The following is a 21,863-nucleotide window of genomic DNA, read 5'->3' on the forward strand; positions in this document are numbered from 1 at the left end:
AAAATGTCTGAAAAAAAGTTTGAAAAATGTTTCAAAAAGGTAAAAAAAAATGTCTGAAAAATGTCTGAAAAAAAAGTTTGAAAAATGTTGGAAAACAAAATTCTAAACAATGTCTGAAAATAGTAAAAAAAAAAAAATGTTTGAAAAAATGTCAGAAACATGTTGAAAAAAAAAATTCTGAAAATAGTCTAGAAAAAAAGTCTGAAAAATGTCTGAAAAAAATGTCTGAAAAATGTTGGAAATAAAAATTTGAAACATGTTGGGAAAAAACTGTCTTAAAAAAATGTCCGTAAAAAAAAAAAGTCTGAAAAATAGTCTGAAAAAAATGTCTAAAAAAAAGTTTGAAAAATGTCTCAAAAAGGTAAAAAAAAAAATGTCTGAAAAATGTTGGAAAACAAAAGTTTGAAAAATGTTGGAAAACAAAAGTCTAAACAATGTCTGAAAATAGTAAAAAAAAAAATGTTTGAAAAAATGTCTGAAAAAAAAGTCTGAAAAATGTTGGAAAAAAAAATTTGAAAAATGTTGGGAAAAAACAGTCTTAAAAAATGTCTGTAAAAAAAAAAAAGTCTGAAAAAAAAATTTCTTAAAAAAAGTTCGATAAAAAGTCTGAAAAAAGTTCGAAAAACAAATCTGAAAAATGTTGAAAAACAAAAGTCTGAAAAAAGTCTGGAAAAAATGTCTGAAAAAAAAAGTTTGAAAAATGTTGGAAAACAAAAGTCTGAACAATGTCTGAAAATAGTAAAAAAAAATGTCTGAAAAATGTCTGAAAAAAAAGTCTGAAAAATGTTGGAAGTAAAAATTAGAAAAATGTTGGGAAAAAACAGTATTAAAAAAATGCCTGTAAAAAAAAAGTCTGAAAAAAAAATTTCTGAAAAAAAGTTCGATAAAAAGTCTGAAAAAAGTTCGAAAAACAAATCTGAAAAATGTTGTAAAACAAAAGTCTGAAAAAAGTCTGGAAAAAATGTCTGAAAAAAAAAGTTTGAAAAATGTTGGAAAACAAAAGTCTGAACAATGTCTGAAAATAGTAAAAAAAAAATGTCTGAAAAATGTCTGAAAAAAAAGTCTGAAAAATGTTGGAAGTAAAAATTAGAAAAATGTTGGGAAAAAACAGTATTAAAAAAATGCCTGTAAAAAAAAAGTCTGAAAAATAGTCTGAAAAAAATGTCTAAAAAAAAGTTTGAAAAATGTCTCAAAAAGGTAAAAAAAAAATGTCTGAAAAATGTTGGAAAACAAAAGTCTGAACAATGTCTGAAAATAGTAAAAAAAAAATGTCTGAAAAATGTCTGAAAAAAAAGTCTGAAAAATGTTGGAAATAAAAATTAGAAAAATGTTGGGAAAAAACAGTCTTAAAAAAATGTCTATAAAAAAAAAAAAGTCTGAAAAATAGTCTGGAAAAAAAATGTCTGAAAAAAAGTTTGAAAAATGTTTCAAAAAGGTAAAAAAAATGTCTGAAAAATGTCTGAAAAAAAAAGTTTGAAAAATGTTGGAAAACAAAAGTCTAAACAATGTCTGAAAATAGTAAAAAAAAAAAATGTCTGAAAAATGTTGGAAAACAAAAGTCTGAACAATGTCTGAAAATAGTAAAAAAAAAATGTCTGAAAAATGTCTGAAAAAAAAGTCTGAAAAATGTTGGGAAAAAACAGTCTTAAAAAAATGTCTGTAAAAAGAAAAATCTGAAAAATAGTCTGGAAAAAAAATGTCTGAAAAAAAGTTTGAAAAATGTTTCAAAAAGGTAAAAAAAATGTCTGAAAAATGTCTGAAAAAAAAAGTTTGAAAAATGTTGGAAAACAAAATTCTAAACAATGTCTGAAAATAGTAAAAAAAAAAATGTTTGAAAAAATGTCTGAAAAAAATGTCAGAAACATGTTGAAAAAAAAATTCTGAAAATAGTCTAGAAAAAAAGTCTGAAAAAAGTTCGATAAAAAGTCTGAAAAAAGTTCGAAAAACAAATCTGAAAAATGTTGAAAAACAAAAGTCTGAAAAAAGTCTGGAAAAAATGTCTGAAAAAAAAAGTTTGAAAAATGTTGGAAAACAAAAGTCTGAACAATGTCTGAAAATAGTAAAAAAAAAATGACTGAAAAATGTCTGAAAAAAAAGTCTGAAAAATGTTGGAAGTAAAAATTAGAAAAATGTTGGGAAAAAACAGTATTAAAAAAATGCCTGTAAAAAAAAAGTCTGAAAAATAGTCTGAAAAAAATGTCTAAAAAAAAGTTTGAAAAATGTCTCAAAAAGGTAAAAAAAAAAATGTCTGAAAAATGTTGGAAAACAAAAGTCTGAACAATGTCTGAAAATAGTAAAAAAAAAATGTCTGAAAAATGTCTGAAAAAAAAGTCTGAAAAATGTTGGAAATAAAAATTAGAAAAATGTTGGGAAAAAACTGTCTTAAAAAAATGTCTGTAAAAAAAAAAAAATCTGAAAAATAGTCTGGAAAAAAAATGTCTGAAAAAAAGTTTGAAAAATGTTTCAAAAAGGTAAAAAAAATGTCTGAAAAATGTCTGAAAAAAAAAGTTTGAAAAATGTTGGAAAACAAAAGTCTGAACAATGTCTGAAAATAGTAAAAAAAAAAATGTCTGAAAAATGTCTGAAAAAAATGTCTGAAAAATGTTGGAAATGAAAATTTGAAACATGTTGGGAAAAAACTGTCTTAAAAAAATGTCCGTAAAAAAGAAAAGTCTGAAAAATAGTCTGAAAAAAATGTCTAAAAAAAAGTTTGAAAAATGTCTCAAAAAGGTAAAAAAAAAAAATGTCTGAAAAATGTTGGAAAACAAAAGTCTGAACAATGTCTGAAAATAGTAAAAAAAAAAATGTTTGAAAAAATGTCAGAAACATGTTGAAAAAAAAATTCTGAAAATAGTCTAGAAAAAAAGTCTGAAAAAAGTTCGAAAAACAAATCTGAAAAATGTTGAAAAACAAATCTGAAAAAAATCTGGAAAAAAATGTCTGAAAAAAAAAGTTTGAAAAATGTTGGAAAACAAAAGTCTGAACAATGTCTGAAAATAGTAAAAAAAAAAAAATGTCTGAAAAATAGTCTGAAAAAAATGTCTAAAAAAAAGTTTGAAAAATGTCTCAAAAAGGTAAAAAAAAAATGTCTGAAAAATGTTGGAAAACAAAAGTCTGAACAATGTCTGAAAATAGTAAAAAAAAAATGTCTGAAAAATGTCTGAAAAAAAAGTCTGAAAAATGTTGGAAATAAAAATTAGAAAAATGTTGGGAAAAAACAGTCTTAAAAAATGTCTGTAAAAAAAAAAAAGTCTGAAAAAAAAATTTCTTAAAAAAAGTTCGATAAAAAGTCTGAAAAAAGTTCGAAAAACAAATCTGAAAAATGTTGAAAAACAAAAGTCTAAAAAAAGTCTGGAAAAAATGTCTGAAAAAAAAAGTTTGAAAAATGTTGGAAAACAAAAGTCTGAACAATGTCTGAAAATAGTAAAAAAAAATGTCTGAAAAATGTCTGAAAAAAAAGTTTGAAAAATGTTGGAAAACAAAATTCTAAACAATGTCTGAAAATAGTAAAAAAAAAAAATGTTTGAAAAAATGTCAGAAACATGTTGAAAAAAAAAATTCTGAAAATAGTCTAGAAAAAAAGTCTGAAAAATGTCTGAAAAAAATGTCTGAAAAATGTTGGAAATAAAAATTTGAAACATGTTGGGAAAAAACTGTCTTAAAAAAATGTCCGTAAAAAAAAAAAGTCTGAAAAATAGTCTGAAAAAAATGTCTAAAAAAAAGTTTGAAAAATGTCTCAAAAAGGTAAAAAAAAAAATGTCTGAAAAATGTTGGAAAACAAAAGTCTGAACAATGTCTGAAAATAGTAAAAAAAAAATGTCTGAAAAATGTCTGAAAAAAAAGTCTGAAAAATGTTGGAAATAAAAATTAGAAAAATGTTGGGTAAAAACAGTCTTAAAAAAATGTCTGTAAAAAAAAAAAGTCTGAAAAATAGTCTGGAAAAAAAATGTCTGAAAAAAAGTTTGAAAAATGTTTCAAAAGGTAAAAAAATGTCTGAAAAATGTCTGAAAAAAATGTCTGAAAAATGTTGGAAATAAAAATTTGAAACATGTTGGGAAAAAACTGTCTTAAAAAAATGTCCGTAAAAAAAAAAAGTCTGAAAAATAGTCTGAAAAAAATGTCTAAAAAAAAGTTTGAAAAATGTCTCAAAAAGGTAAAAAAAAAAATGTCTGAAAAATGTTGGAAAACAAAAGTTTGAAAAATGTTGGAAAACAAAAGTCTAAACAATGTCTGAAAATAGTAAAAAAAAAATGTTTGAAAAAATGTCTGAAAAAAAAGTCTGTTTTTTCCCAACATTTTTCAAATTTTTTTTTCCAACATTTTTCAGTCTTAAAAAATGTCTGTAAAAAAAAAAAAGTCTGAAAAAAAAATTTCTTAAAAAAAGTTCGATAAAAAGTCTGAAAAAAGTTCGAAAAACAAATCTGAAAAATGTTGAAAAACAAAAGTCTGAAAAAAGTCTGGAAAAAATGTCTGAAAAAAAAAGTTTGAAAAATGTTGGAAAACAAAAGTCTGAACAATGTCTGAAAATAGTAAAAAAAATGTCTGAAAAATGTCTGAAAAAAAAGTCTGAAAAATGTTGGAAGTAAAAATTAGAAAAATGTTGGGAAAAAACAGTATTAAAAAAATGCCTGTAAAAAAAAGTCTGAAAAAAATGTCTGAAAAAAAGTTTGAAAAATGTTTCAAAAAGGTAAAAAAAATGTCTGAAAAATGTCTGAAAAAAAAAGTTTGAAAAATGTTGGAAAACAAAAGTCTGAACAATGTCTGAAAATAGTAAAAAAAAAAAATGTCTGAAAAATGTCTGAAAAAAATGTCTGAAAAATGTTGGAAATGAAAATTTGAAACATGTTGGGAAAAGACTGTCTTAAAAAAATGTCCGTAAAAAAAAAAAGTCTGAAAAATAGTCTGAAAAAAATGTCTAAAAAAAAGTTTGAAAAATGTCTCAAAAAGGTAAAAAAAAAATGTCTGAAAAATGTTGGAAAACAAAAGTCTGAACAATGTCTGAAAATAGTAAAAAAAAAATGTCTGAAAAATGTCTGAAAAAAAAGTCTGAAAAATGTTGGAAATAAAAATTAGAAAAATGTTGGGAAAAAACAGTCTTAAAAAAATGTCTGTAAAAAAAAAAAAGTCTGAAAAATAGTCTGGAAAAAAAATGTCTGAAAAAAAGTTTGAAAAATGTTTCAAAAAGGTAAAAAAAATGTCTGAAAAATGTCTGAAAAAAAAGTTTGAAAAATGTTGGAAAACAAAATTCTAAACAATGTCTGAAAATAGTAAAAAAAAAAAATGTTTGAAAAAATGTCAGAAACATGTTGAAAAAAAAAATTCTGAAAATAGTCTAGAAAAAAAGTCTGAAAAAAGTTCGAAAAACAAATCTGAAAAATGTTGAAAAACAAATCTGAAAAAAATCTGGAAAAAATGTCTGAAAAAAAAAGATTGAAAAATGTTGGAAAACAAAAGTCTGAACAATGTCTGAAAATAGTAAAAAAAAAAAAAATGTCTGAAAAATGTCTGAAAAAAATGTCTGAAAAATGTTGGAAATAAAAATTTGAAACATGTTGGGAAAAAACTGTCTTAAAAAAATGTCCGTAAAAAAAAAAAGTCTGAAAAATAGTCTGAAAAAAATGTCTAAAAAAAAGTTTGAAAAATGTCTCAAAAAGGTAAAAAAAAAATGTCTGAAAAATGTTGGAAAACAAAAGTCTGAACAATGTCTGAAAATAGTAAAAAAAAAAATGTCTGAAAAATGTCTGAAAAAAAAGTCTGAAAAATGTTGGAAATAAAAATTAGAAAAATGTTGGGAAAAAACAGTCTTAAAAAAATGTCTGTAAAAAAAAAAAAGTCTGAAAAATAGTCTGGAAAAAAAATGTCTGAAAAAAAGTTTGAAAAATGTTTCAAAAAGGTAAAAAAAATGTCTGAAAAATGTCTGAAAAAAAAGTTTGAAAAATGTTGGAAAACAAAATTCTAAACAATGTCTGAAAATAGTAAAAAAAAAAAATGTTTGAAAAAATGTCAGAAACATGTTGAAAAAAAAAATTCTGAAAATAGTCTAGAAAAAAAGTCTGAAAAAAGTTCGAAAAACAAATCTGAAAAATGTTGAAAAACAAATCTGAAAAAAATCTGGAAAAAATGTCTGAAAAAAAAAGATTGAAAAATGTTGGAAAACAAAAGTCTGAACAATGTCTGAAAATAGTAAAAAAAAAAAAAATGTCTGAAAAATGTCTGAAAAAAATGTCTGAAAAATGTTGGAAATAAAAATTTGAAACATGTTGGGAAAAAACTGTCTTAAAAAAATGTCCGTAAAAAAAAAAAGTCTGAAAAATAGTCTGAAAAAAATGTCTAAAAAAAAGTTTGAAAAATGTCTCAAAAAGGTAAAAAAAAAATGTCTGAAAAATGTTGTAAAACAAAAGTCTGAACAATGTCTGAAAATAGTAAAAAAAAAATGTCTGAAAAATGTCTGAAAAAAAAGTCTGAAAAATGTTGGAAATAAAAATTAGAAAAATGTTGGGTAAAAACAGTCTTAAAAAAATGTCTGTAAAAAAAAAAAGTCTGAAAAATAGTCTGGAAAAAAAATGTCTGAAAAAAAGTTTGAAAAATGTTTCAAAAGGTAAAAAAAATGTCTGAAAAATGTCTGAAAAAAAAAGTTTGAAAAATGTTGGAAAACAAAAGTCTAAACAATGTCTGAAAATAGTAAAAAAAAAAATGTTTGAAAAAATGTCTGAAAAAAAAGTCTGAAAAATGTTGGAAAAAAAAATTTGAAAAATGTTGGGATAAAACAGTCTTAAAAAATGTCTGTAAAAAAAAAAAAAGTCTGAAAAATAGTCTGGAAAAAAAATTTATGAAAAAAAGTTCGATAAAAAGTCTGAAAAAAGTTCGAAAAACAAATCTGAAAAATGTTGAAAAACAAAAGTCTGAAAAAAGTCTGGAAAAAATGTCTGAAAAAAAAGTTTGAAAAATGTTGGAAAACAAAAGTCTGAACAATGTCTGAAAATAGTAAAAAAAAATGCCTGAAAAATGTCTGAAAAAAAAGTCTGAAAAATGTTGGAAAAAAAAATTTGAAAAATGTTGGGAAAAAACAGTCTTAAAAAAATGTCCGTAAAAAAAAAAAGTCTGAAAAATAGTCTGAAAAAAATGTCTAAAAAAAAGTTTGAAAAATGTCTCAAAAAGGTAAAAAAAAAAATGTCTGAAAAATGTTGGAAAACAAAAGTCTGAACAATGTCTGAAAATAGTAAAAAAAAAATGTCTGAAAAATGTCTGAAAAAAAAGTCTGAAAAATGTTGGAAATAAAAATTAGAAAAATGTTGGGTAAAAACAGTCTTAAAAAAATGTCTGTAAAAAAAAAAGTCTGAAAAATAGTCTGGAAAAAAAATGTCTGAAAAAAAGTTTGAAAAATGTTTCAAAAGGTAAAAAAAATGTCTGAAAAATGTCTGAAAAAAAAAGTTTGAAAAATGTTGGAAAACAAAAGTCTAAACAATGTCTGAAAATAGTAAAAAAAAAAATGTTTGAAAAAATGTCTGAAAAAAAAGTCTGAAAAATGTTGGAAAAAAAAATTTGAAAAATGTTGGGATAAAACAGTCTTAAAAAATGTCTGTAAAAAAAAAAAAAGTCTGAAAAATAGTCTGGAAAAAAAATTTCTGAAAAAAAGTTCGATAAAAAGTCTGAAAAAAGTTCGAAAAACAAATCTGAAAAATGTTGAAAAACAAAAGTCTGAAAAAAGTCTGGAAAAAATGTCTGAAAAAAAAGTTTGAAAAATGTTGGAAAACAAAAGTCTGAACAATGTCTGAAAATAGTAAAAAAAAAATGCCTGAAAAATGTCTGAAAAAAAAGTCTGAAAAATGTTGGAAAAAAAAATTTGAAAAATGTTGGGAAAAAACAGTCTTAAAAAATGTCTGTAAAAAAAAAAAAAGTCTGAAAAATAGTCTGGAAAAAAAATTTCTGAAAAAAAGTTCGATAAAAAGTCTGAAAAAAGTTCGAAAAACAAATCTGAAAAATGTTGAAAAACAAAAGTCTGAAAAAAGTCTGGAAAAAATGTCTGAAAAAAAAAGTTTGAAAAATGTTGGAAAACAAAAGTCTGAACAATGTCTGAAAATAGTAAAAAAAAAATGTCTGAAAAATGTCTGAAAAAAAAGTCTGAAAAATGTTGGAAAAAAAAATTTGAAAAATGTTGGGAAAAAACAGTCTTAAAAAAATGTCTGTAAAAAAAAAAAAGTCTGAAAAATAGTCTGGAAAAAAAATGTCTGAAAAAAAGTTTGAAAAATGTTTCAAAAAGGTAAAAAAAATGTCTGAAAAATGTCTGAAAAAAAAGTTTGAAAAATGTTGGAAAACAAAATTCTAAACAATGTCTGAAAATAGTAAAAAAAAAAAAATGTTTGAAAAAATGTCAGAAACATGTTGAAAAAAAAAATTCTGAAAATAGTCTAGAAAAAAAGTCTGAAAAAAGTTCGAAAAACAAATCTGAAAAATGTTGAAAAACAAATCTGAAAAAAGTCTGGAAAAAATGTCTGAAAAAAAAAGTTTGAAAAATGTTGGAAAACAAAAGTCTAAACAATGTCTGAAAATAGTAAAAAAAAAAAAATGTCTGAAAAATGTCTGAAAAAAATGTCTGAAAAATGTTGGAAATAAAAATTTGAAACATGTTGGGAAAAAACTGTCTTAAAAAAATGTCCGTAAAAAAAAAGTCTGAAAAATAGTCTGAAAAAAATGTCTAAAAAAAAGTTTGAAAAATGTCTCAAAAAGGTAAAAAAAAAAATGTCTGAAAAATGTTGGAAAACAAAAGTCTGAACAATATCTGAAAATAGTAAAAAAAAAATGTCTGAAAAATGTCTGAAAAAAATGTCTGAAAAATGTTGGAAATAAAAATTTGAAACATGTTGGGAAAAAAACTGTCTTAAAAAAATGTCCGTAAAAAAAAAAAGTCTGAAAAATAGTCTGAAAAAAATGTCTAAAAAAAAGTTTGAAAAATGTCTCAAAAAGGTAAAAAAAAAAAATGTCTGAAAAATGTTGGAAAACAAAAGTCTGAACAATGTCTGAAAATAGTAAAAAAAAAAAATGTTTGAAAAAATGTCAGAAACATGTTGAAAAAAAAAATTCTGAAAATAGTCTAGAAAAAAAGTCTGAAAAAAGTTCGAAAAACAAATCTGAAAAATGTTGAAAAACAAATCTGAAAAATAGTCTGGAAAAAAAATGTCTGAAAAAAAAAGTTTGAAAAATGTTTCAAAAAGGTAAAAAAAATGTCTGAAAAATGTCTGAAAAAAAAAGTTTGAAAAATGTTGGAAAACAAAAGTCTAAACAACGTCTGAAAATAGTAAAAAAAAAAAATGTTTGAAAAAATGTCTGAAAAAAAGTCTGAAAAATGTTGGAAAAAAAATTTGAAAAATGTTGGGAAAAAACAGTCTTAAAAAATGTCTGTAAAAAAAAAAAAAGTCTGAAAAAAAAATTTCTGAAAAAAAGTTCGATAAAAAGTCTGAAAAAAGTTCGAAAAACAAATCTGAAAAATGTTGAAAAACAAAAGTCTGAAAAAAGTCTGGAAAAAATGTCTGAAAAAAAAAGTTTGAAAAATGTTGGAAAACAAAAGTCTGAACAATGTCTGAAAATAGTAAAAAAAAATGTCTGAAAAATGTCTGAAAAAAAAGTCTGAAAAATGTTGGAAGTAAAAATTAGAAAAATGTTGGGAAAAAACAGTATTAAAAAAATGCCTGTAAAAAAAAAAAAGTCTGAAAAATAGTCTGGAAAAAAAATGTCTGAAAAAAAGTTTGAAAAAAAAAGTTTGAAAAATGTTGGAAAACAAAAGTCTAAACAATGTCTGAAAAATAAAAGTCTGAAAAATGTCTGAAAACTAGTCTGAAAAATATCTGAAAAAAAAGTCTTAAAAAAGTTAGAAAAAAGTCATGTCAAAAAAAGTCATAAAAAGGTCATCGTATAGCATGTCGTAAAAGCTCATAAAAAAGTAATTGTATGGTATGTCGAAAAAAGTCATAGTATAGCATGTCAACAAAGTGATAAAAATGTCATAGTATGTCGATAAAAGTCATAGTATTGCATCTCGAGAAAAAAGCCATAGCATAAGTCACAAAAAAAGCTATAGTGTAGTATATAAAAAAATAGTCATGAAAAAGTCACGGTATAGTATGATGAAAGAAGTCCTAGTATAATCTGTCAAAAAAAGTCGTAGTCGAAGTAAGTCATGGAATAACATGTCAATAAAAGTCCTGAAAAAGTTATAGTATAACATGTTGAAAAAAGTCATAAAAAGGTCATAGTATATATAGTATGTCGAAAAAAAAAAATGTTCCTACAATCTGGTTAATCACGATGGTTGGTACCATTGGATTCATTAGGTTTTCAAGTTTTATATGATACCAGTATCTTCACTCTAGCTTTAAAACTGAGCCCGCTACAACTTTCGAAAGATTGATTGCGTTAATGCGCTAAAGCAATTAGTGGCGTTAAAACGTTAACGTGTTATCACATTAACTTTGACAGCCCTAATATAAACTTTTTTTTTAAATAAAGAAAAAATAGCTGACATACGACACCATACTGTGAGATGAACACAAACAGAAGAGCAGAGTGTATCATGACAAAAATACAAAGATTTATTTAGAAAGAAGGAAAAAAGCTCCCAAATAACACTGTTCATTCCTTAAATACAAGTGTAGTACAAATGTGTCATAGACAAGCTTTACTCCATTATGCATCGGTGTGTTTCCCTGGATGTACAAGTTAGGTGGATAGTGTATTTCGTAAGTAAGTTTCACACAGATAAGGCACTGACACATATTAAGCACAAGTGTAAAATATAAAGTGGCAATGTTTGTGAGTGAATGTTGCTTTATAAAATCACACTTTACTGTTTACTCTATATTGTAAAATGCTTCGAGGTGTGAAACTCTGTCTCATCATGATTCCAGACAGAAGTGAATAAAGAAATGATGAAAAAATATAGTCACAAATGCATCTTCCCTCTCTTCCCATTCTCCCTCAACAAACACTGACTCGACATGATGCATTTTTTTCCCCACGAGTCAGCTCTTTTCAGACAGACTGCATAGCAAACTTCAACGGTTTGTGTCAGTAAGAAAAATAAGGGAGCCAATAAAAACACAATATATATAAATATATGCGGTAACATGTACCTAATCCAAAACCAAGCCTTAGCCTCACCCTAGTAGAAAACTGTAAAACTGGGATTGGACAAGAGAAGTCCCTTTGAAACAGCAACAGGAGAATCAGTGTGGCTCCTGCAGGTTTGTGTAATGCTGGTGTGCTCATAGTTAAAGTGTATAGCAACAAGGAGGTGTGAGAAGAACAAATCAAAAGGAAGGAATTATAATGCCCTGTGACCATATTTATGACAACTCTTGACAATGAATGCTCTAGATCAGCTTTCAGAAATGATCACTTAAGCCCTTTTCAGACATGGATTCTGTTACATTGCTGGATTTAGCTACATATCACAGGTCTCCGTGGAATAATTATTCTGTAAGGGCTCCATTTAAACATGACAGGACTATTACGCAGAGCTGCAATGCTCACACTATATTCATTCAGAAGAGCTGTGAGTTGAAAAAATAATCAAGTTTATCTCTGAGGCTTTATTAATGACCTGCTCGCCTCTTATGAAAAAGAGACCGTGGCATTTATTCAGACTTTGAAGCCAAAATGTAAATCTCCTCATGAAGAGCATGTCTGAAAGGGGCTTTATAATAAATTACAAGCATGTTAAAGATGTTTTTTTCTCATATACAAAGTCATAAGACTGCATTACAACATATTAAGTGTGTTCTCATTATACACTTAAGATATAGCAGACAGATTAAATGTAAGTGAAGAAGTCCCTTTCAATATAGTGTTGGTATGTATCCAATGCCTTTGATCAATGTACAGCATCTAGTGAGGAGTCTGTGAGAGGATCAATACACTGAGGTGTCCCTCAGTCTGGGCAGAAGTTAAAAAAGAGGGAGGTACATGGAAAATAAAAAAGGTTTTATATAAAAAAAAAAGAAAGGATAAATATCAAATATTACACAGGAGGTATAAAACCCACAAAGAAGATTAAAAATACCATTGAGGAAAGTGTACACAGGATTCATGGGTACAGTCATTAAACTTTGGCAAACTAACACTCACACACACTGCTGGTTTGTGTGGGGGTTTTCCTGGTTAGTGTTTGAAACTGGCCACAAAGGGCTGGAAAGGATGTGGCCAGAATGTCACTGGTTATACTGGTCATACTGGAGTGTCCTTCAAATCCCAATGTCTTCACATGAAGCCAGAACTGGAATAAAGAGAAAGTTGAGAATCATTGAAACATTACAAAAATACAATTTTAATGAACAAATATGAGTAGTTAACACAAGGGGGATCAAACCCAGTTAACTGTCTAGGGTCTCTCGGCTTAAGACTAAGGGAGACAGAGCTTGAGATAAGAGCCCCGAGGCTCTGGAACATCCTGCCCGAGGAAATATGACAGGCTTAGTCAGTGGCTTCCTTTAAATCTAAACTCAAAATCTACTTTTATCGGACTGCCTTCCCTGATTTCACCTGTTTCTAGTGTTTATTCTGTTTTTACTATTTTAATTTGTATGTTGCTCTTTTAGTACTTTTAATTTGTTATAGCTGATTTTTGCTTTTATGTGAAGCACTTTATAACTGTTTTTATGTGCTATATAAATAAAGATATTATTATTGTTTAGCCCTGCACTCATGTAGACAAATCTTAAATGCAATAAGAGGTCATCAGATTTGTTGCCACAATAATTTTACCAGCAGGTGGCAACATGTCCGGTTTCATATAAAACTCTGAGCACTGAACCCAATGTCAGCAGCGAGTCACTAATGACAAAAACTTTTAATTTACCCTCCTTGCCTACAGATGTGTAAATCTATGGATCTTGAATATTTCCATGAAACATCATCTCTTACTTCTTGCGGTCCTTGTCCTTCTTGCCGTTGGCGGTGAGGCTCTGGGCCTGCAGGAGCTGGGCGGCAGCTCGTCTCTTGCCGAAGGAACTCTGGTCCTCGTCCAGGTGTCTCTTCTTTTCCTCCAGATTTGCTTTCTCATCTGCATGGAGGCGCTTCAGCTGCTCAAAACGACCTTGCAGCTGAACCACACAGAGAGAACAAGTAGAACAAGCAAAAACATTAGAGATCTGCATTTCTATGTAGCAAATTAAAATCATTACGCAATAAATGACTTTCCTCATAATGAGGTTTTGCTCTCTCACACTAAAACCAAATTAGATGTGAAATTGTAAAAAGATTGACTTTCGCTGGAAGAAAAATATGTAATAAAAAAATGAATGAAATCACTTCTTTTTTTTTTTTTAAGTAATAAGTACACAACCAATACAGTCAGTAACGAACAGATTAGTATGGCAGGTCAAAGCTGAACCATAAAGTCTGAAAAATATTATAGATGTTTACAAAAGACAGTACTTTTTGCAGTCTGCCATTGTTTTCTCTTTCAATTAAGTCTGACTAACCTGGGGGTTCCTTTAAAGGAACAGTGTGTAACAATTAGGGGGATCTATTGGCAGAAATGTAATATAATATTAATAAGTATGTTTTCTTTAGTGTATAATCACCTGAAAATAAGAATCGTTGTGCTTTCGTTACCTTAGAGCGATGTCCACTTAGTCGCTACTATCTTAACACACAACATATGCTGCTAATGAAGAGATTCATGTGAATGAGTTTGTGTTACATGTCTCCATACCTCTCTCTCAGCCTCCTTCAGCTCAGACTCCTTCTCCTTCACCCTCTGCACAAACATCTGCCTCATCTCGTCCTCTCTCTTCTGCAGCTCCACCAGGAACTCCTGACGCTTGGCCTCATAAGTCTGCTGCAAGCTGCACACACACACGCACATATACACACTCACAGGTCAGTTGTCAGTCATGCCAGTTATACTTTTTCCATTGTGTCCACGCAGGTGTTTATGAGCTCACCTGACGGGTTTGCACTCTGGGTCCGTGTCTTTGAATCCCATTTCCTCCAGTTTGCAGCGTCTGTACAGCTCATAGTGGCGACTGTGCGTCTGCTCTCTCAGGTCCTCCATGTTGACACAGATCAGCATCTCCCTCAACTTCACAAAGTCACAATGACTCTCGTTCTCCACTGATACACACATCAATAGAGAAGGGTTAGCCATCCAACTGAAACTCCTTAATGACAGCCACAGTAATGATATTTCTTTACTGTAGGTTGGCTGGCAGCTAACTCCACTGAGCTGGAATGTGCCAATTTCAAAATGAAGCTACAGTGTATTGACGTTTTTCAGCCACTGTACTGATTTCTATATGGGAAAAGTGTGACAATTCTTGTGAGGGGGGAATATGTAGGGCTGAAAAGATTAACAGATGTTCATTAAATCAATGTGATCCTAAAAAAGATAATACACAAACAACCAAACAATGATCCATCCTACCTTGTACTACACCCCAGGGATACTGACGAGCCTTCACCATCTTATTGCCAACGCTGACTTCCTCTGTGCTGCCTACTACAGCAAACGGCAAATGACCCTACAAAAAGAGTTTATTTCATTATACGTTAAATAAATAATTTCAGTATAAGTTCATTTATATACTCAAAACGTCAGCGATGTTAACACCAAACTTCTCAGCAATTATCAAGCATAAGCTTGCTCTAAGAAAGCATTCTAGTTCAAGGTGGTGTATTGTGTGCGTTTCCTTACATTCATAGTAGTGTTGACCTTAGCGACGGTCTCATCATCGAGGGGGAACTGGTAAATCTGGACGCCGTTGCTGACCAGCTCACTCATGATTTTAATCTTGAACTTGTGCAGCTCGCTCTTACTGATGGTGTCAGCTTTAGCGATCACTGGGATGATGTTCACCTACAGCAAGATGGGAAACATGTTCATGTACAAAATATTAACAATCATTATCAAATATACATACTACTATCTGCAGACTATCCCAGCTGACATTGGGCAAAGGCAGTGTCAGACCCCCGGTGCTGGGGTTTGCATTGGCTGAATTCAACTGGGGGTTTGTCTCTTGGAGATGCCGCACGTTCTACTCCCAGGGCACCCTTATCAAAACGCACACAGACCAAGGCAGATAGGTCAGCTCTACTTCTCTGTTCTCTGGACTGAGGGCAGACTGGTGATAAAGTGACTCACTATCGCCTCTCGAGATACAAGTGGTATTACAAGACAGGACAGGTAGGGCTAGTATAGATGTCTTTAACATAAAGTCAAAACTGTAACCTCTTCACATGCAGTTGATAATGATGTTTTAAACTACAATTCTGGCCATATCTTACACATTGCACCTTTAATGTAGTTTTGTATAAGAAAAAGTTTATTAATACAAAATTAGTAACGGTAACTTCCCTGAACTTTAAGCAGAGCTGCACCCGATGCCATACACATCTAGTATCAGAGCTAAAACAAGCTAATCTCACTGATCAACAAAGCATGAAACTACATGTAGACACATTAAAAGGCCTCCATTAGTCTGACTCAAGGTACAAACAATAGTTCAACGAAAACTATTCCAACAGCATTTGTTTTTGTTACTTAATCTAAAATACTTTTTAAAACTGCTTTTAGATAAGTGTTGTATAAACCGGGTTTACTGATGTTATTTCTGGCCCAGCAGCCCACTCCGCTATCCAAGTCTTCCCACATTCCACTCCTGCCTGTCTGTCCGTCGTCTTCGTCGTACCAAAGAGAGGCTTGATGAGTTGCTCTCACTAGACAAGCTTCTGGGCCAGACCACACACACCCATACACACATACAGTGAAAACAAAACAATGCTAGGAGATGTGTTCCAACAGCTGTCTGAGTGAGTGAGTGACTGTCTCTCTGTCAGTGCTGCAGATTCAACAAATGGCTCATTCTGTGTGTATCTGTACAGTGACACAAAAGGACAACTCGAGTGTGTATTCGTGAGGTGATTACAGCATTCCACTGCTTTTTTCTCCTCCATTCACACGCAAATCCAGGGTTACTGACACTCCAGAGCAGGGAAATCACACAAGCGCACAAAAAACACAAAGTCGCTACACACAGAGAGCATGGGAAAGTCTCTGACCACTTCAAGAATGAAGGAGGGGTTTAGTCACTTGGAGAGCAAACTTCTCCCAACAGTCAGACATAAAAACACTTGGATGAAATTCTAGAAACAACCACAGCACAGTCTCTAATACAGTATTTCCCAACATCATACATCAGCCAGTTTGTATCGGATTCTTCTGTGTCCCAAAAAAACAAAATCAATCTCTTTTGCATATTGACATCTCTTCACAATACACCAGCCAGGGTTCTGTGGCTGACCAAAGAAGTGACAGGTTCATTTTAAAATATCGATTTCTATAGAAGTCAGCCAAAGAACTGCAGGCACATTTTAGATCAATGCAACATCATCTCTCTGGAGTTTCTGCTAAATGCGAGATTGGGAGCATTTCTATTTCCTCTGCACAGCTCTCAACGTGGCGACGCCTGAGCCGGTGGCTTGCAGCTAACGGTGCTAACAGCTCTAACAGTGGAAACAACGGCAAAAGTGCTGACAGAGCTAACAGTGTTTATCTGAGGGGGAACCAGAGGGTGCATGCTTCGCTACGCTTGCGTGACGACTGTAACCGCCGTATGAGAGCAGCGCAGAGCGGCGGCCACGACCTAGCCAGTGGGGTACGCTCACATGCACTAAAAGCATGCACGGCCGCCCTGGCGATGTCAACAAAGCAAGGAGAAGCTCGGATTACACCACACACAGGAAGAGACACTTCATTCTCTGTTCAGATAGACATTACTCCACCACTCTTTAGAAAGCAAATACTGTAGATGTCTGCTTCTATATTAATGCTATAGATGTCATTTAGAGAACCTTTAACTTTTGAAAATGTTCATGCATCACCAAACCTCTTTTTCCCCTTAGTTCGGTAAGTAAAGCTCAACAATTCTGGTTGTCAGTCATTTTATAGCAAGTTAATTCAGCCATCATTTTGAGCTTTGTCTAATGAAAGGTTTTCTTCTCCTAAAAGCATAACAACCTCTGAAGACAACCATCTTTGGGATGTATTGGGATGATATAGTTGAAGAAATGTATAATACATACATACATATAATACAATTACTAAATTAAACTTTAAAAATCGCCTGATATTCCCAGATTATTCGATGGTATTTCAGAAATTTCATATCAAAGTGAACATTGAAAAGTCTTCTGATGTATTGACAAAACACCAGTCCGACCCTTCAAAAACACACACACACTGTTATCCTTTTCCTACCTTGCTGTCTAGTTTCTTCATTGTGACCAGGTCCAGGGATTTGAGTGAATGACCCGAGGGGGAGATGAAGTAAAGGCAGGCGTGGACTCGCGAGTCGTGGTAGTTGTGAAGAGAGCGTTTGATTTTGAGCTCTTCCTGTAGAAAACTCTCAAACTGCCGGTCGATGTAGTCCACCACTGGCTGATAGCTACAGGAAAGACATACAGGGCTGGTCAGAAATTTGGGTTTTCTGACTGGTTGACATTGATTTGTTCACAATGGCTGTAAATTTGAAATAGGATATTTAACTTAACACTCATTGTTAAATCACATTCACTTGAGCCTGAACACTTTGAGCCTGTAACTCTTCGTCACTGTCAATAGCAACCTCACACACACTCTCCTCCTCCCACCTCTCTTGCTTGTTCATTTGGTCTCCGAAACCCACAGTGTTGACCACGGTAAGGCGTAGTCGGACGTTACTCTCCTGTAGGTCGTAGGTTTGAGCCCGCAGCTTCACTTGAGGCTCAAAGTGGGATGACTCAAAGTTCTCAAAGTTGGTATTGAACAGGGTGTCCATCAGGGTAGACTTGCCAATACCAGTTTCACCTAGAGCCAGAAGAAGATGGGACACAATTTTTTAGTTATTTAACTTCATGTCGAGATCCAATTTAGTAGTGTGAGCATCGGAGACTTTTGCCTTCTGGTTCTTGGTTCAGATTCTCCCCTGTTAAGGGTAACAGGTACAAGCAATCGTGATGATGATGACAATGTCAACTACGATGTCTATGTCTATGCCGCTGACGACTGTGTTATAATAAGAGAGATGTTGACCATGTCATCAACATGTCTGGTCACTATACACTTTACTCTCCCTGTGTATTTATAAGTTCATATTCTACTGCTATTTATTCTATCTGACTTGAAATTCTTTAAAGTCGTTATTGCTGCTGTGCTTTTGCACACTGTGGAAATGCGAGTCAGACAGCAGTGACTACTGTTGTTTGGCCTCTAACCCACTTGTATTCAGCATTCCCCCCCTTCCCCTTACTGTACTATATGTCCATGTTCTGTAATGTATTGTAATGTGCCTTGCTGTAAAACCAATTGCCCTCTGGGGAATAAAATAAAGTTGAAAGTTGAGACTGTCACTCTGACACCAAAACACACTGCTTTAAATTAAATATTCCTAAAACTTAATTTACTTGGAGAAGGATGACGCAACACCAAGCTCCAAGTTTAAACTCCAGCTGCAGTGGAGCAGTGGTCAAATCAGTGCTCTGCTCAAGGACACAATGATGGCAGTTGTTGAGGAAGAAGAAATACTATTCATTCACCCAACCACATATTTACCAGCTGGTGGAGAGATTTGAACCAACGGGATCCTTCTCATCACAATGCTCCTTTGACCCATTGTCTACCACTGCTCTTAATACTCAGAGTAATACTCAGTATAATTAGGAGTCTCAAGCACTGCCATTGGGATCAAAGCTCTAGCTAATGAGAAGGAGAAAAGGAGCTATGATATCAGACAGACCTAAGCAATGGCAGTGAATTGAGGTGGTCAAGTAAAACAATGTGTATGTGTGTGCATGTGAGTGAAGAATGTATTCTAGTAGTAGCATCCTGCGAGTATCTGTGTTTTGGTATGGGTGTGTGTATTGTTTGTATATGTGTGCGCGTATATGACAACGTACCAATGCAGAGAATATTGAAGCAGAAGCCTTGGCAGATGGACTTGTTAACAAGCTGATCTGGAAGGCTGTCAAAGCCCACATGGCCTGCCAGGCCCAGGGGCCGGACGCCTTGATCCTGAGGAAGGAATTGCACAGAGACATTTAAGGCATTGTTTACTGGCAATCCACAACTCTGTAGCTTCATACATTTAAAATTTGTTTTGGGGATGCACAATAATGACGAGTCTGGCAATATTTGTTATCCAATCCATACCATAGGTAATATCAATTAAGAAATGTCCTAATGCAGGTAACTAAAATGACATGCACTTGCTGCTAACAAATGGAATCAATCACATATCAAATGGTCCAGGCGTCTATAACATTTTTTACACATGATGTATTGCTAAATACATTATCCTCTGTAGTTGGCACCTCTTAATGTGATGGAATGAAAAAGCTTTGCAATTGTCGAGTTTTTAAGTTACATTTACAAGTGGCTCTTGGCAAGTAATATAGCAGACAAAACATGATCTAAACGTTATAAATTCGCATCTCAGCCACTGAGACAGACAGAAAAAAAATTACATCATATTTTAGTAAATTTCTTTCAATGCACAAGTAACAAAAACACTTCTCACTTCATATACATTTTTTTTTGTTGTTTTTAACGTTTATCCTTTGATATTGCAATATATCGTTATTGTTTTTTATTTGTTTGTTTGTTTTATTGACACAACAAACATGAATTACTTCTTTATTGTTTTCTTCCATTTACATGCATGTTTTTTTTTTAATCTATATATTGTAATTTGCTTAATGAATTGTATATATATGTTTTTGTTTTTTATTTTGTTCTTTTTTTTATTTTAATTTATTATTGAATTGACGCTTTGGCAATATTGTTCTGACAGTCATGCCAATAAAGCAAATTTAAATGAATTGAATTATGGTTATTCCATCTTCCTCAAACTAGGCTCTCCTGTCGTCCTCCTCTGACCTGGCCCCATCTGAACTTGTATTCAGAAATCCAGAAGATCACTAGTCGAGGGCTAACATTGACCTACCATGATAGATCTCCAACTTTTGATATTTGTAAACTATGTTGTCTGTGTGGAGAAGTTCAGACAAGTTTCAACAACGTGATTTCATTCATACATGTAGGGATTTAGTGGCATATTCTTATCAAGCTACATAGCAAAGCTCAACCCATTACATCATATTTTAGTAAATTTCTTTCAATGCACAAGTTACAAAAAAACTTCTCACTTCATATACAGTTTATGGTTCTTCCATCTTCCTCAAACTACACTCTCCTGTCCTCCTCTGACCTGGCCCCATCTGAACTTGTAATAAGAAATCCAGAAGATCACTAGTTGATTAGATAAACATGTGGCTTCTTGACCTCTCCTGAAACACATTTCTTGTTTTTTTTCATTGACTGGATTTTGTGCAGTTTTATATATGTGCAAATAAATAAATAAATAAAAATTAAGCCATTGACCTACCATGACAGATCTCCAACTTTAGATATTAGTAAACTATGATGTCTGTGTGGGAAAGTTCACACACAAGTTTCAACCTGATTTCATTCATACATGTAGGAATTTAGTGGCTTCTTATCAAGCTCAACCCACATAGCCTACCAGTAGAGCATGACCTAACACTTTCGCAATGTTTGTGCTAGTACATTAGCTGTAGCACAGGAATGTTTAACCAGTCTGCAGCAACACAACTGTTTTCATAAACGTTTGACTGTTGGATGGCTGGTAGCTAGTGTTAGCCATTTTGGTGAAAGATGTACGTTAAATAACACTGAATCCCTTTGGAAAAGTTGAATGTAGAAGTTGAAAAGCCACGCTTGATGTTCCTGATGTTTACCAACGTGAAGGACAGATGTGTATTTGTGTTCTTCACTGTGTAAAAGTGACTTTGAACAGCTGTTTTCAGTAACTTTAATAGAAAGTAGGTATCAGGCCCGACGGACACTCCCTGCTAGACTTATCAAAAACACTGTCATTTATCAAATACACAGGAGAAAAAGTGCTTACCGGCTGTCGAGCAACATCCGAAGAAGCCATAGTTTGAGTTAGAAGTTAATAAACCAATGTAGATTCAGAAATAATACAACAAAACTAACTAAAAGACCACTTCTTCTTTTTTTAGAAACCCTGATCAGGACCGCCTCACTGCGTATACCGTCGACAACTGGGCAGACTAGACCACTCAACATAGGAATGAGGTGAAATGTAAAGTTTGTAAATTTGCTTTAAAACTATTATTCTACAAATTAAGGCTAGAATGTGACGTGAATTCAAACAGTAATTTTTTTTAAAGAATAAAATGCAGGATAATCTTCAAAAAAATGTAGCCAAATGTTAATTTATTCCATTAATAACACCCAACACCCCCTTCTTTGTATAATGGTACAGCTCAACTTAATTTTCCCAGTCGCTTCCATGGTATGTTGCGGGTCTGTCAAGAAAAATTGTAAAACTGAAAACAGCGCAACTAAGTTCCATTCATGTTGATGCTATTCTGATGTATACCTTATATTTTACTGGTCATGGACTTTGGCTAATTTGTCCCATTTGTGTTTACCGTATAGGCTACCAAAGTCTATGGTGTTGACCAACAAGATTACCATGTCTATTTAAATAGACTTTTAAAAAATGAGTCATCCAATAAAGGTCCGAGTTATATTTCTGCTCCTTTCTCACGCACATCACAGCTCAGTCGACACTTAAAATAAAACCGCATTCTCAAAAAATCGGACTTGTTTTTACTCATAGTCGACTACACTAGTAATAGGAAGTCCGCGTTTACGAGGAGCACCAGAACGCAGCATAATTTTTGCAGTGGTGAGTAGTGATGGGAATTCCGGCTCTTTTTAGTGAGTCAGGTCATTTGGCTCAGCTCACCAAGAAGAGCCGGCTCTTTCGGCTCCCAAACGG

At 31.7% G+C, this 21,863-nt stretch overlaps 1 protein-coding gene across 1 annotated transcript; it reads right to left on the reverse strand.

The window, feature by feature from the left end:
- Window positions 1-10,563: 10,563 nt before the first annotated feature.
- On the reverse strand, window positions 10,564-21,176 carry sept10 (septin 10). The gene is made up of 10 exons (XM_037790187.1): window positions 20,961-21,176; window positions 18,931-19,045; window positions 17,647-17,842; window positions 17,255-17,441; window positions 14,690-14,851; window positions 14,420-14,516; window positions 13,941-14,109; window positions 13,709-13,841; window positions 12,916-13,094; window positions 10,564-12,268 (listed from the first exon to the last, which is right to left on the reverse strand). Exons 1-10 carry the CDS (start codon window positions 20,988-20,990, stop codon window positions 12,253-12,255), a joined length of 1,284 nt encoding a protein of 427 aa, XP_037646115.1. The 5' UTR covers window positions 20,991-21,176; the 3' UTR covers window positions 10,564-12,252.
- Between the last annotated feature and the right edge of the window lie 687 nt (window positions 21,177-21,863).

Source organism: Sebastes umbrosus, chromosome 13 (assembly GCF_015220745.1).
Source record: "Sebastes umbrosus isolate fSebUmb1 chromosome 13, fSebUmb1.pri, whole genome shotgun sequence".
NCBI classification, from domain to species: Eukaryota; Metazoa; Chordata; class Actinopteri; order Perciformes; family Sebastidae; genus Sebastes; species Sebastes umbrosus.

Coding starts and splice junctions, on each gene's coding strand:
- sept10 (XM_037790187.1), bottom strand. CDS start 20,990: ATGGCTTCTTCGGATGTTGCTCGACAGCCG. Junction 17,843..18,930: donor CTTCAATATTCTCTGCATTG/GTACGTTGTCAT, acceptor TTCTGGCTCTAG/GTGAAACTGGTATTGGCAAG. Junction 14,110..14,419: donor TCCCTGGGGTGTAGTACAAG/GTAGGATGGATC, acceptor TGTGTGTATCAG/TGGAGAACGAGAGTCATTGT.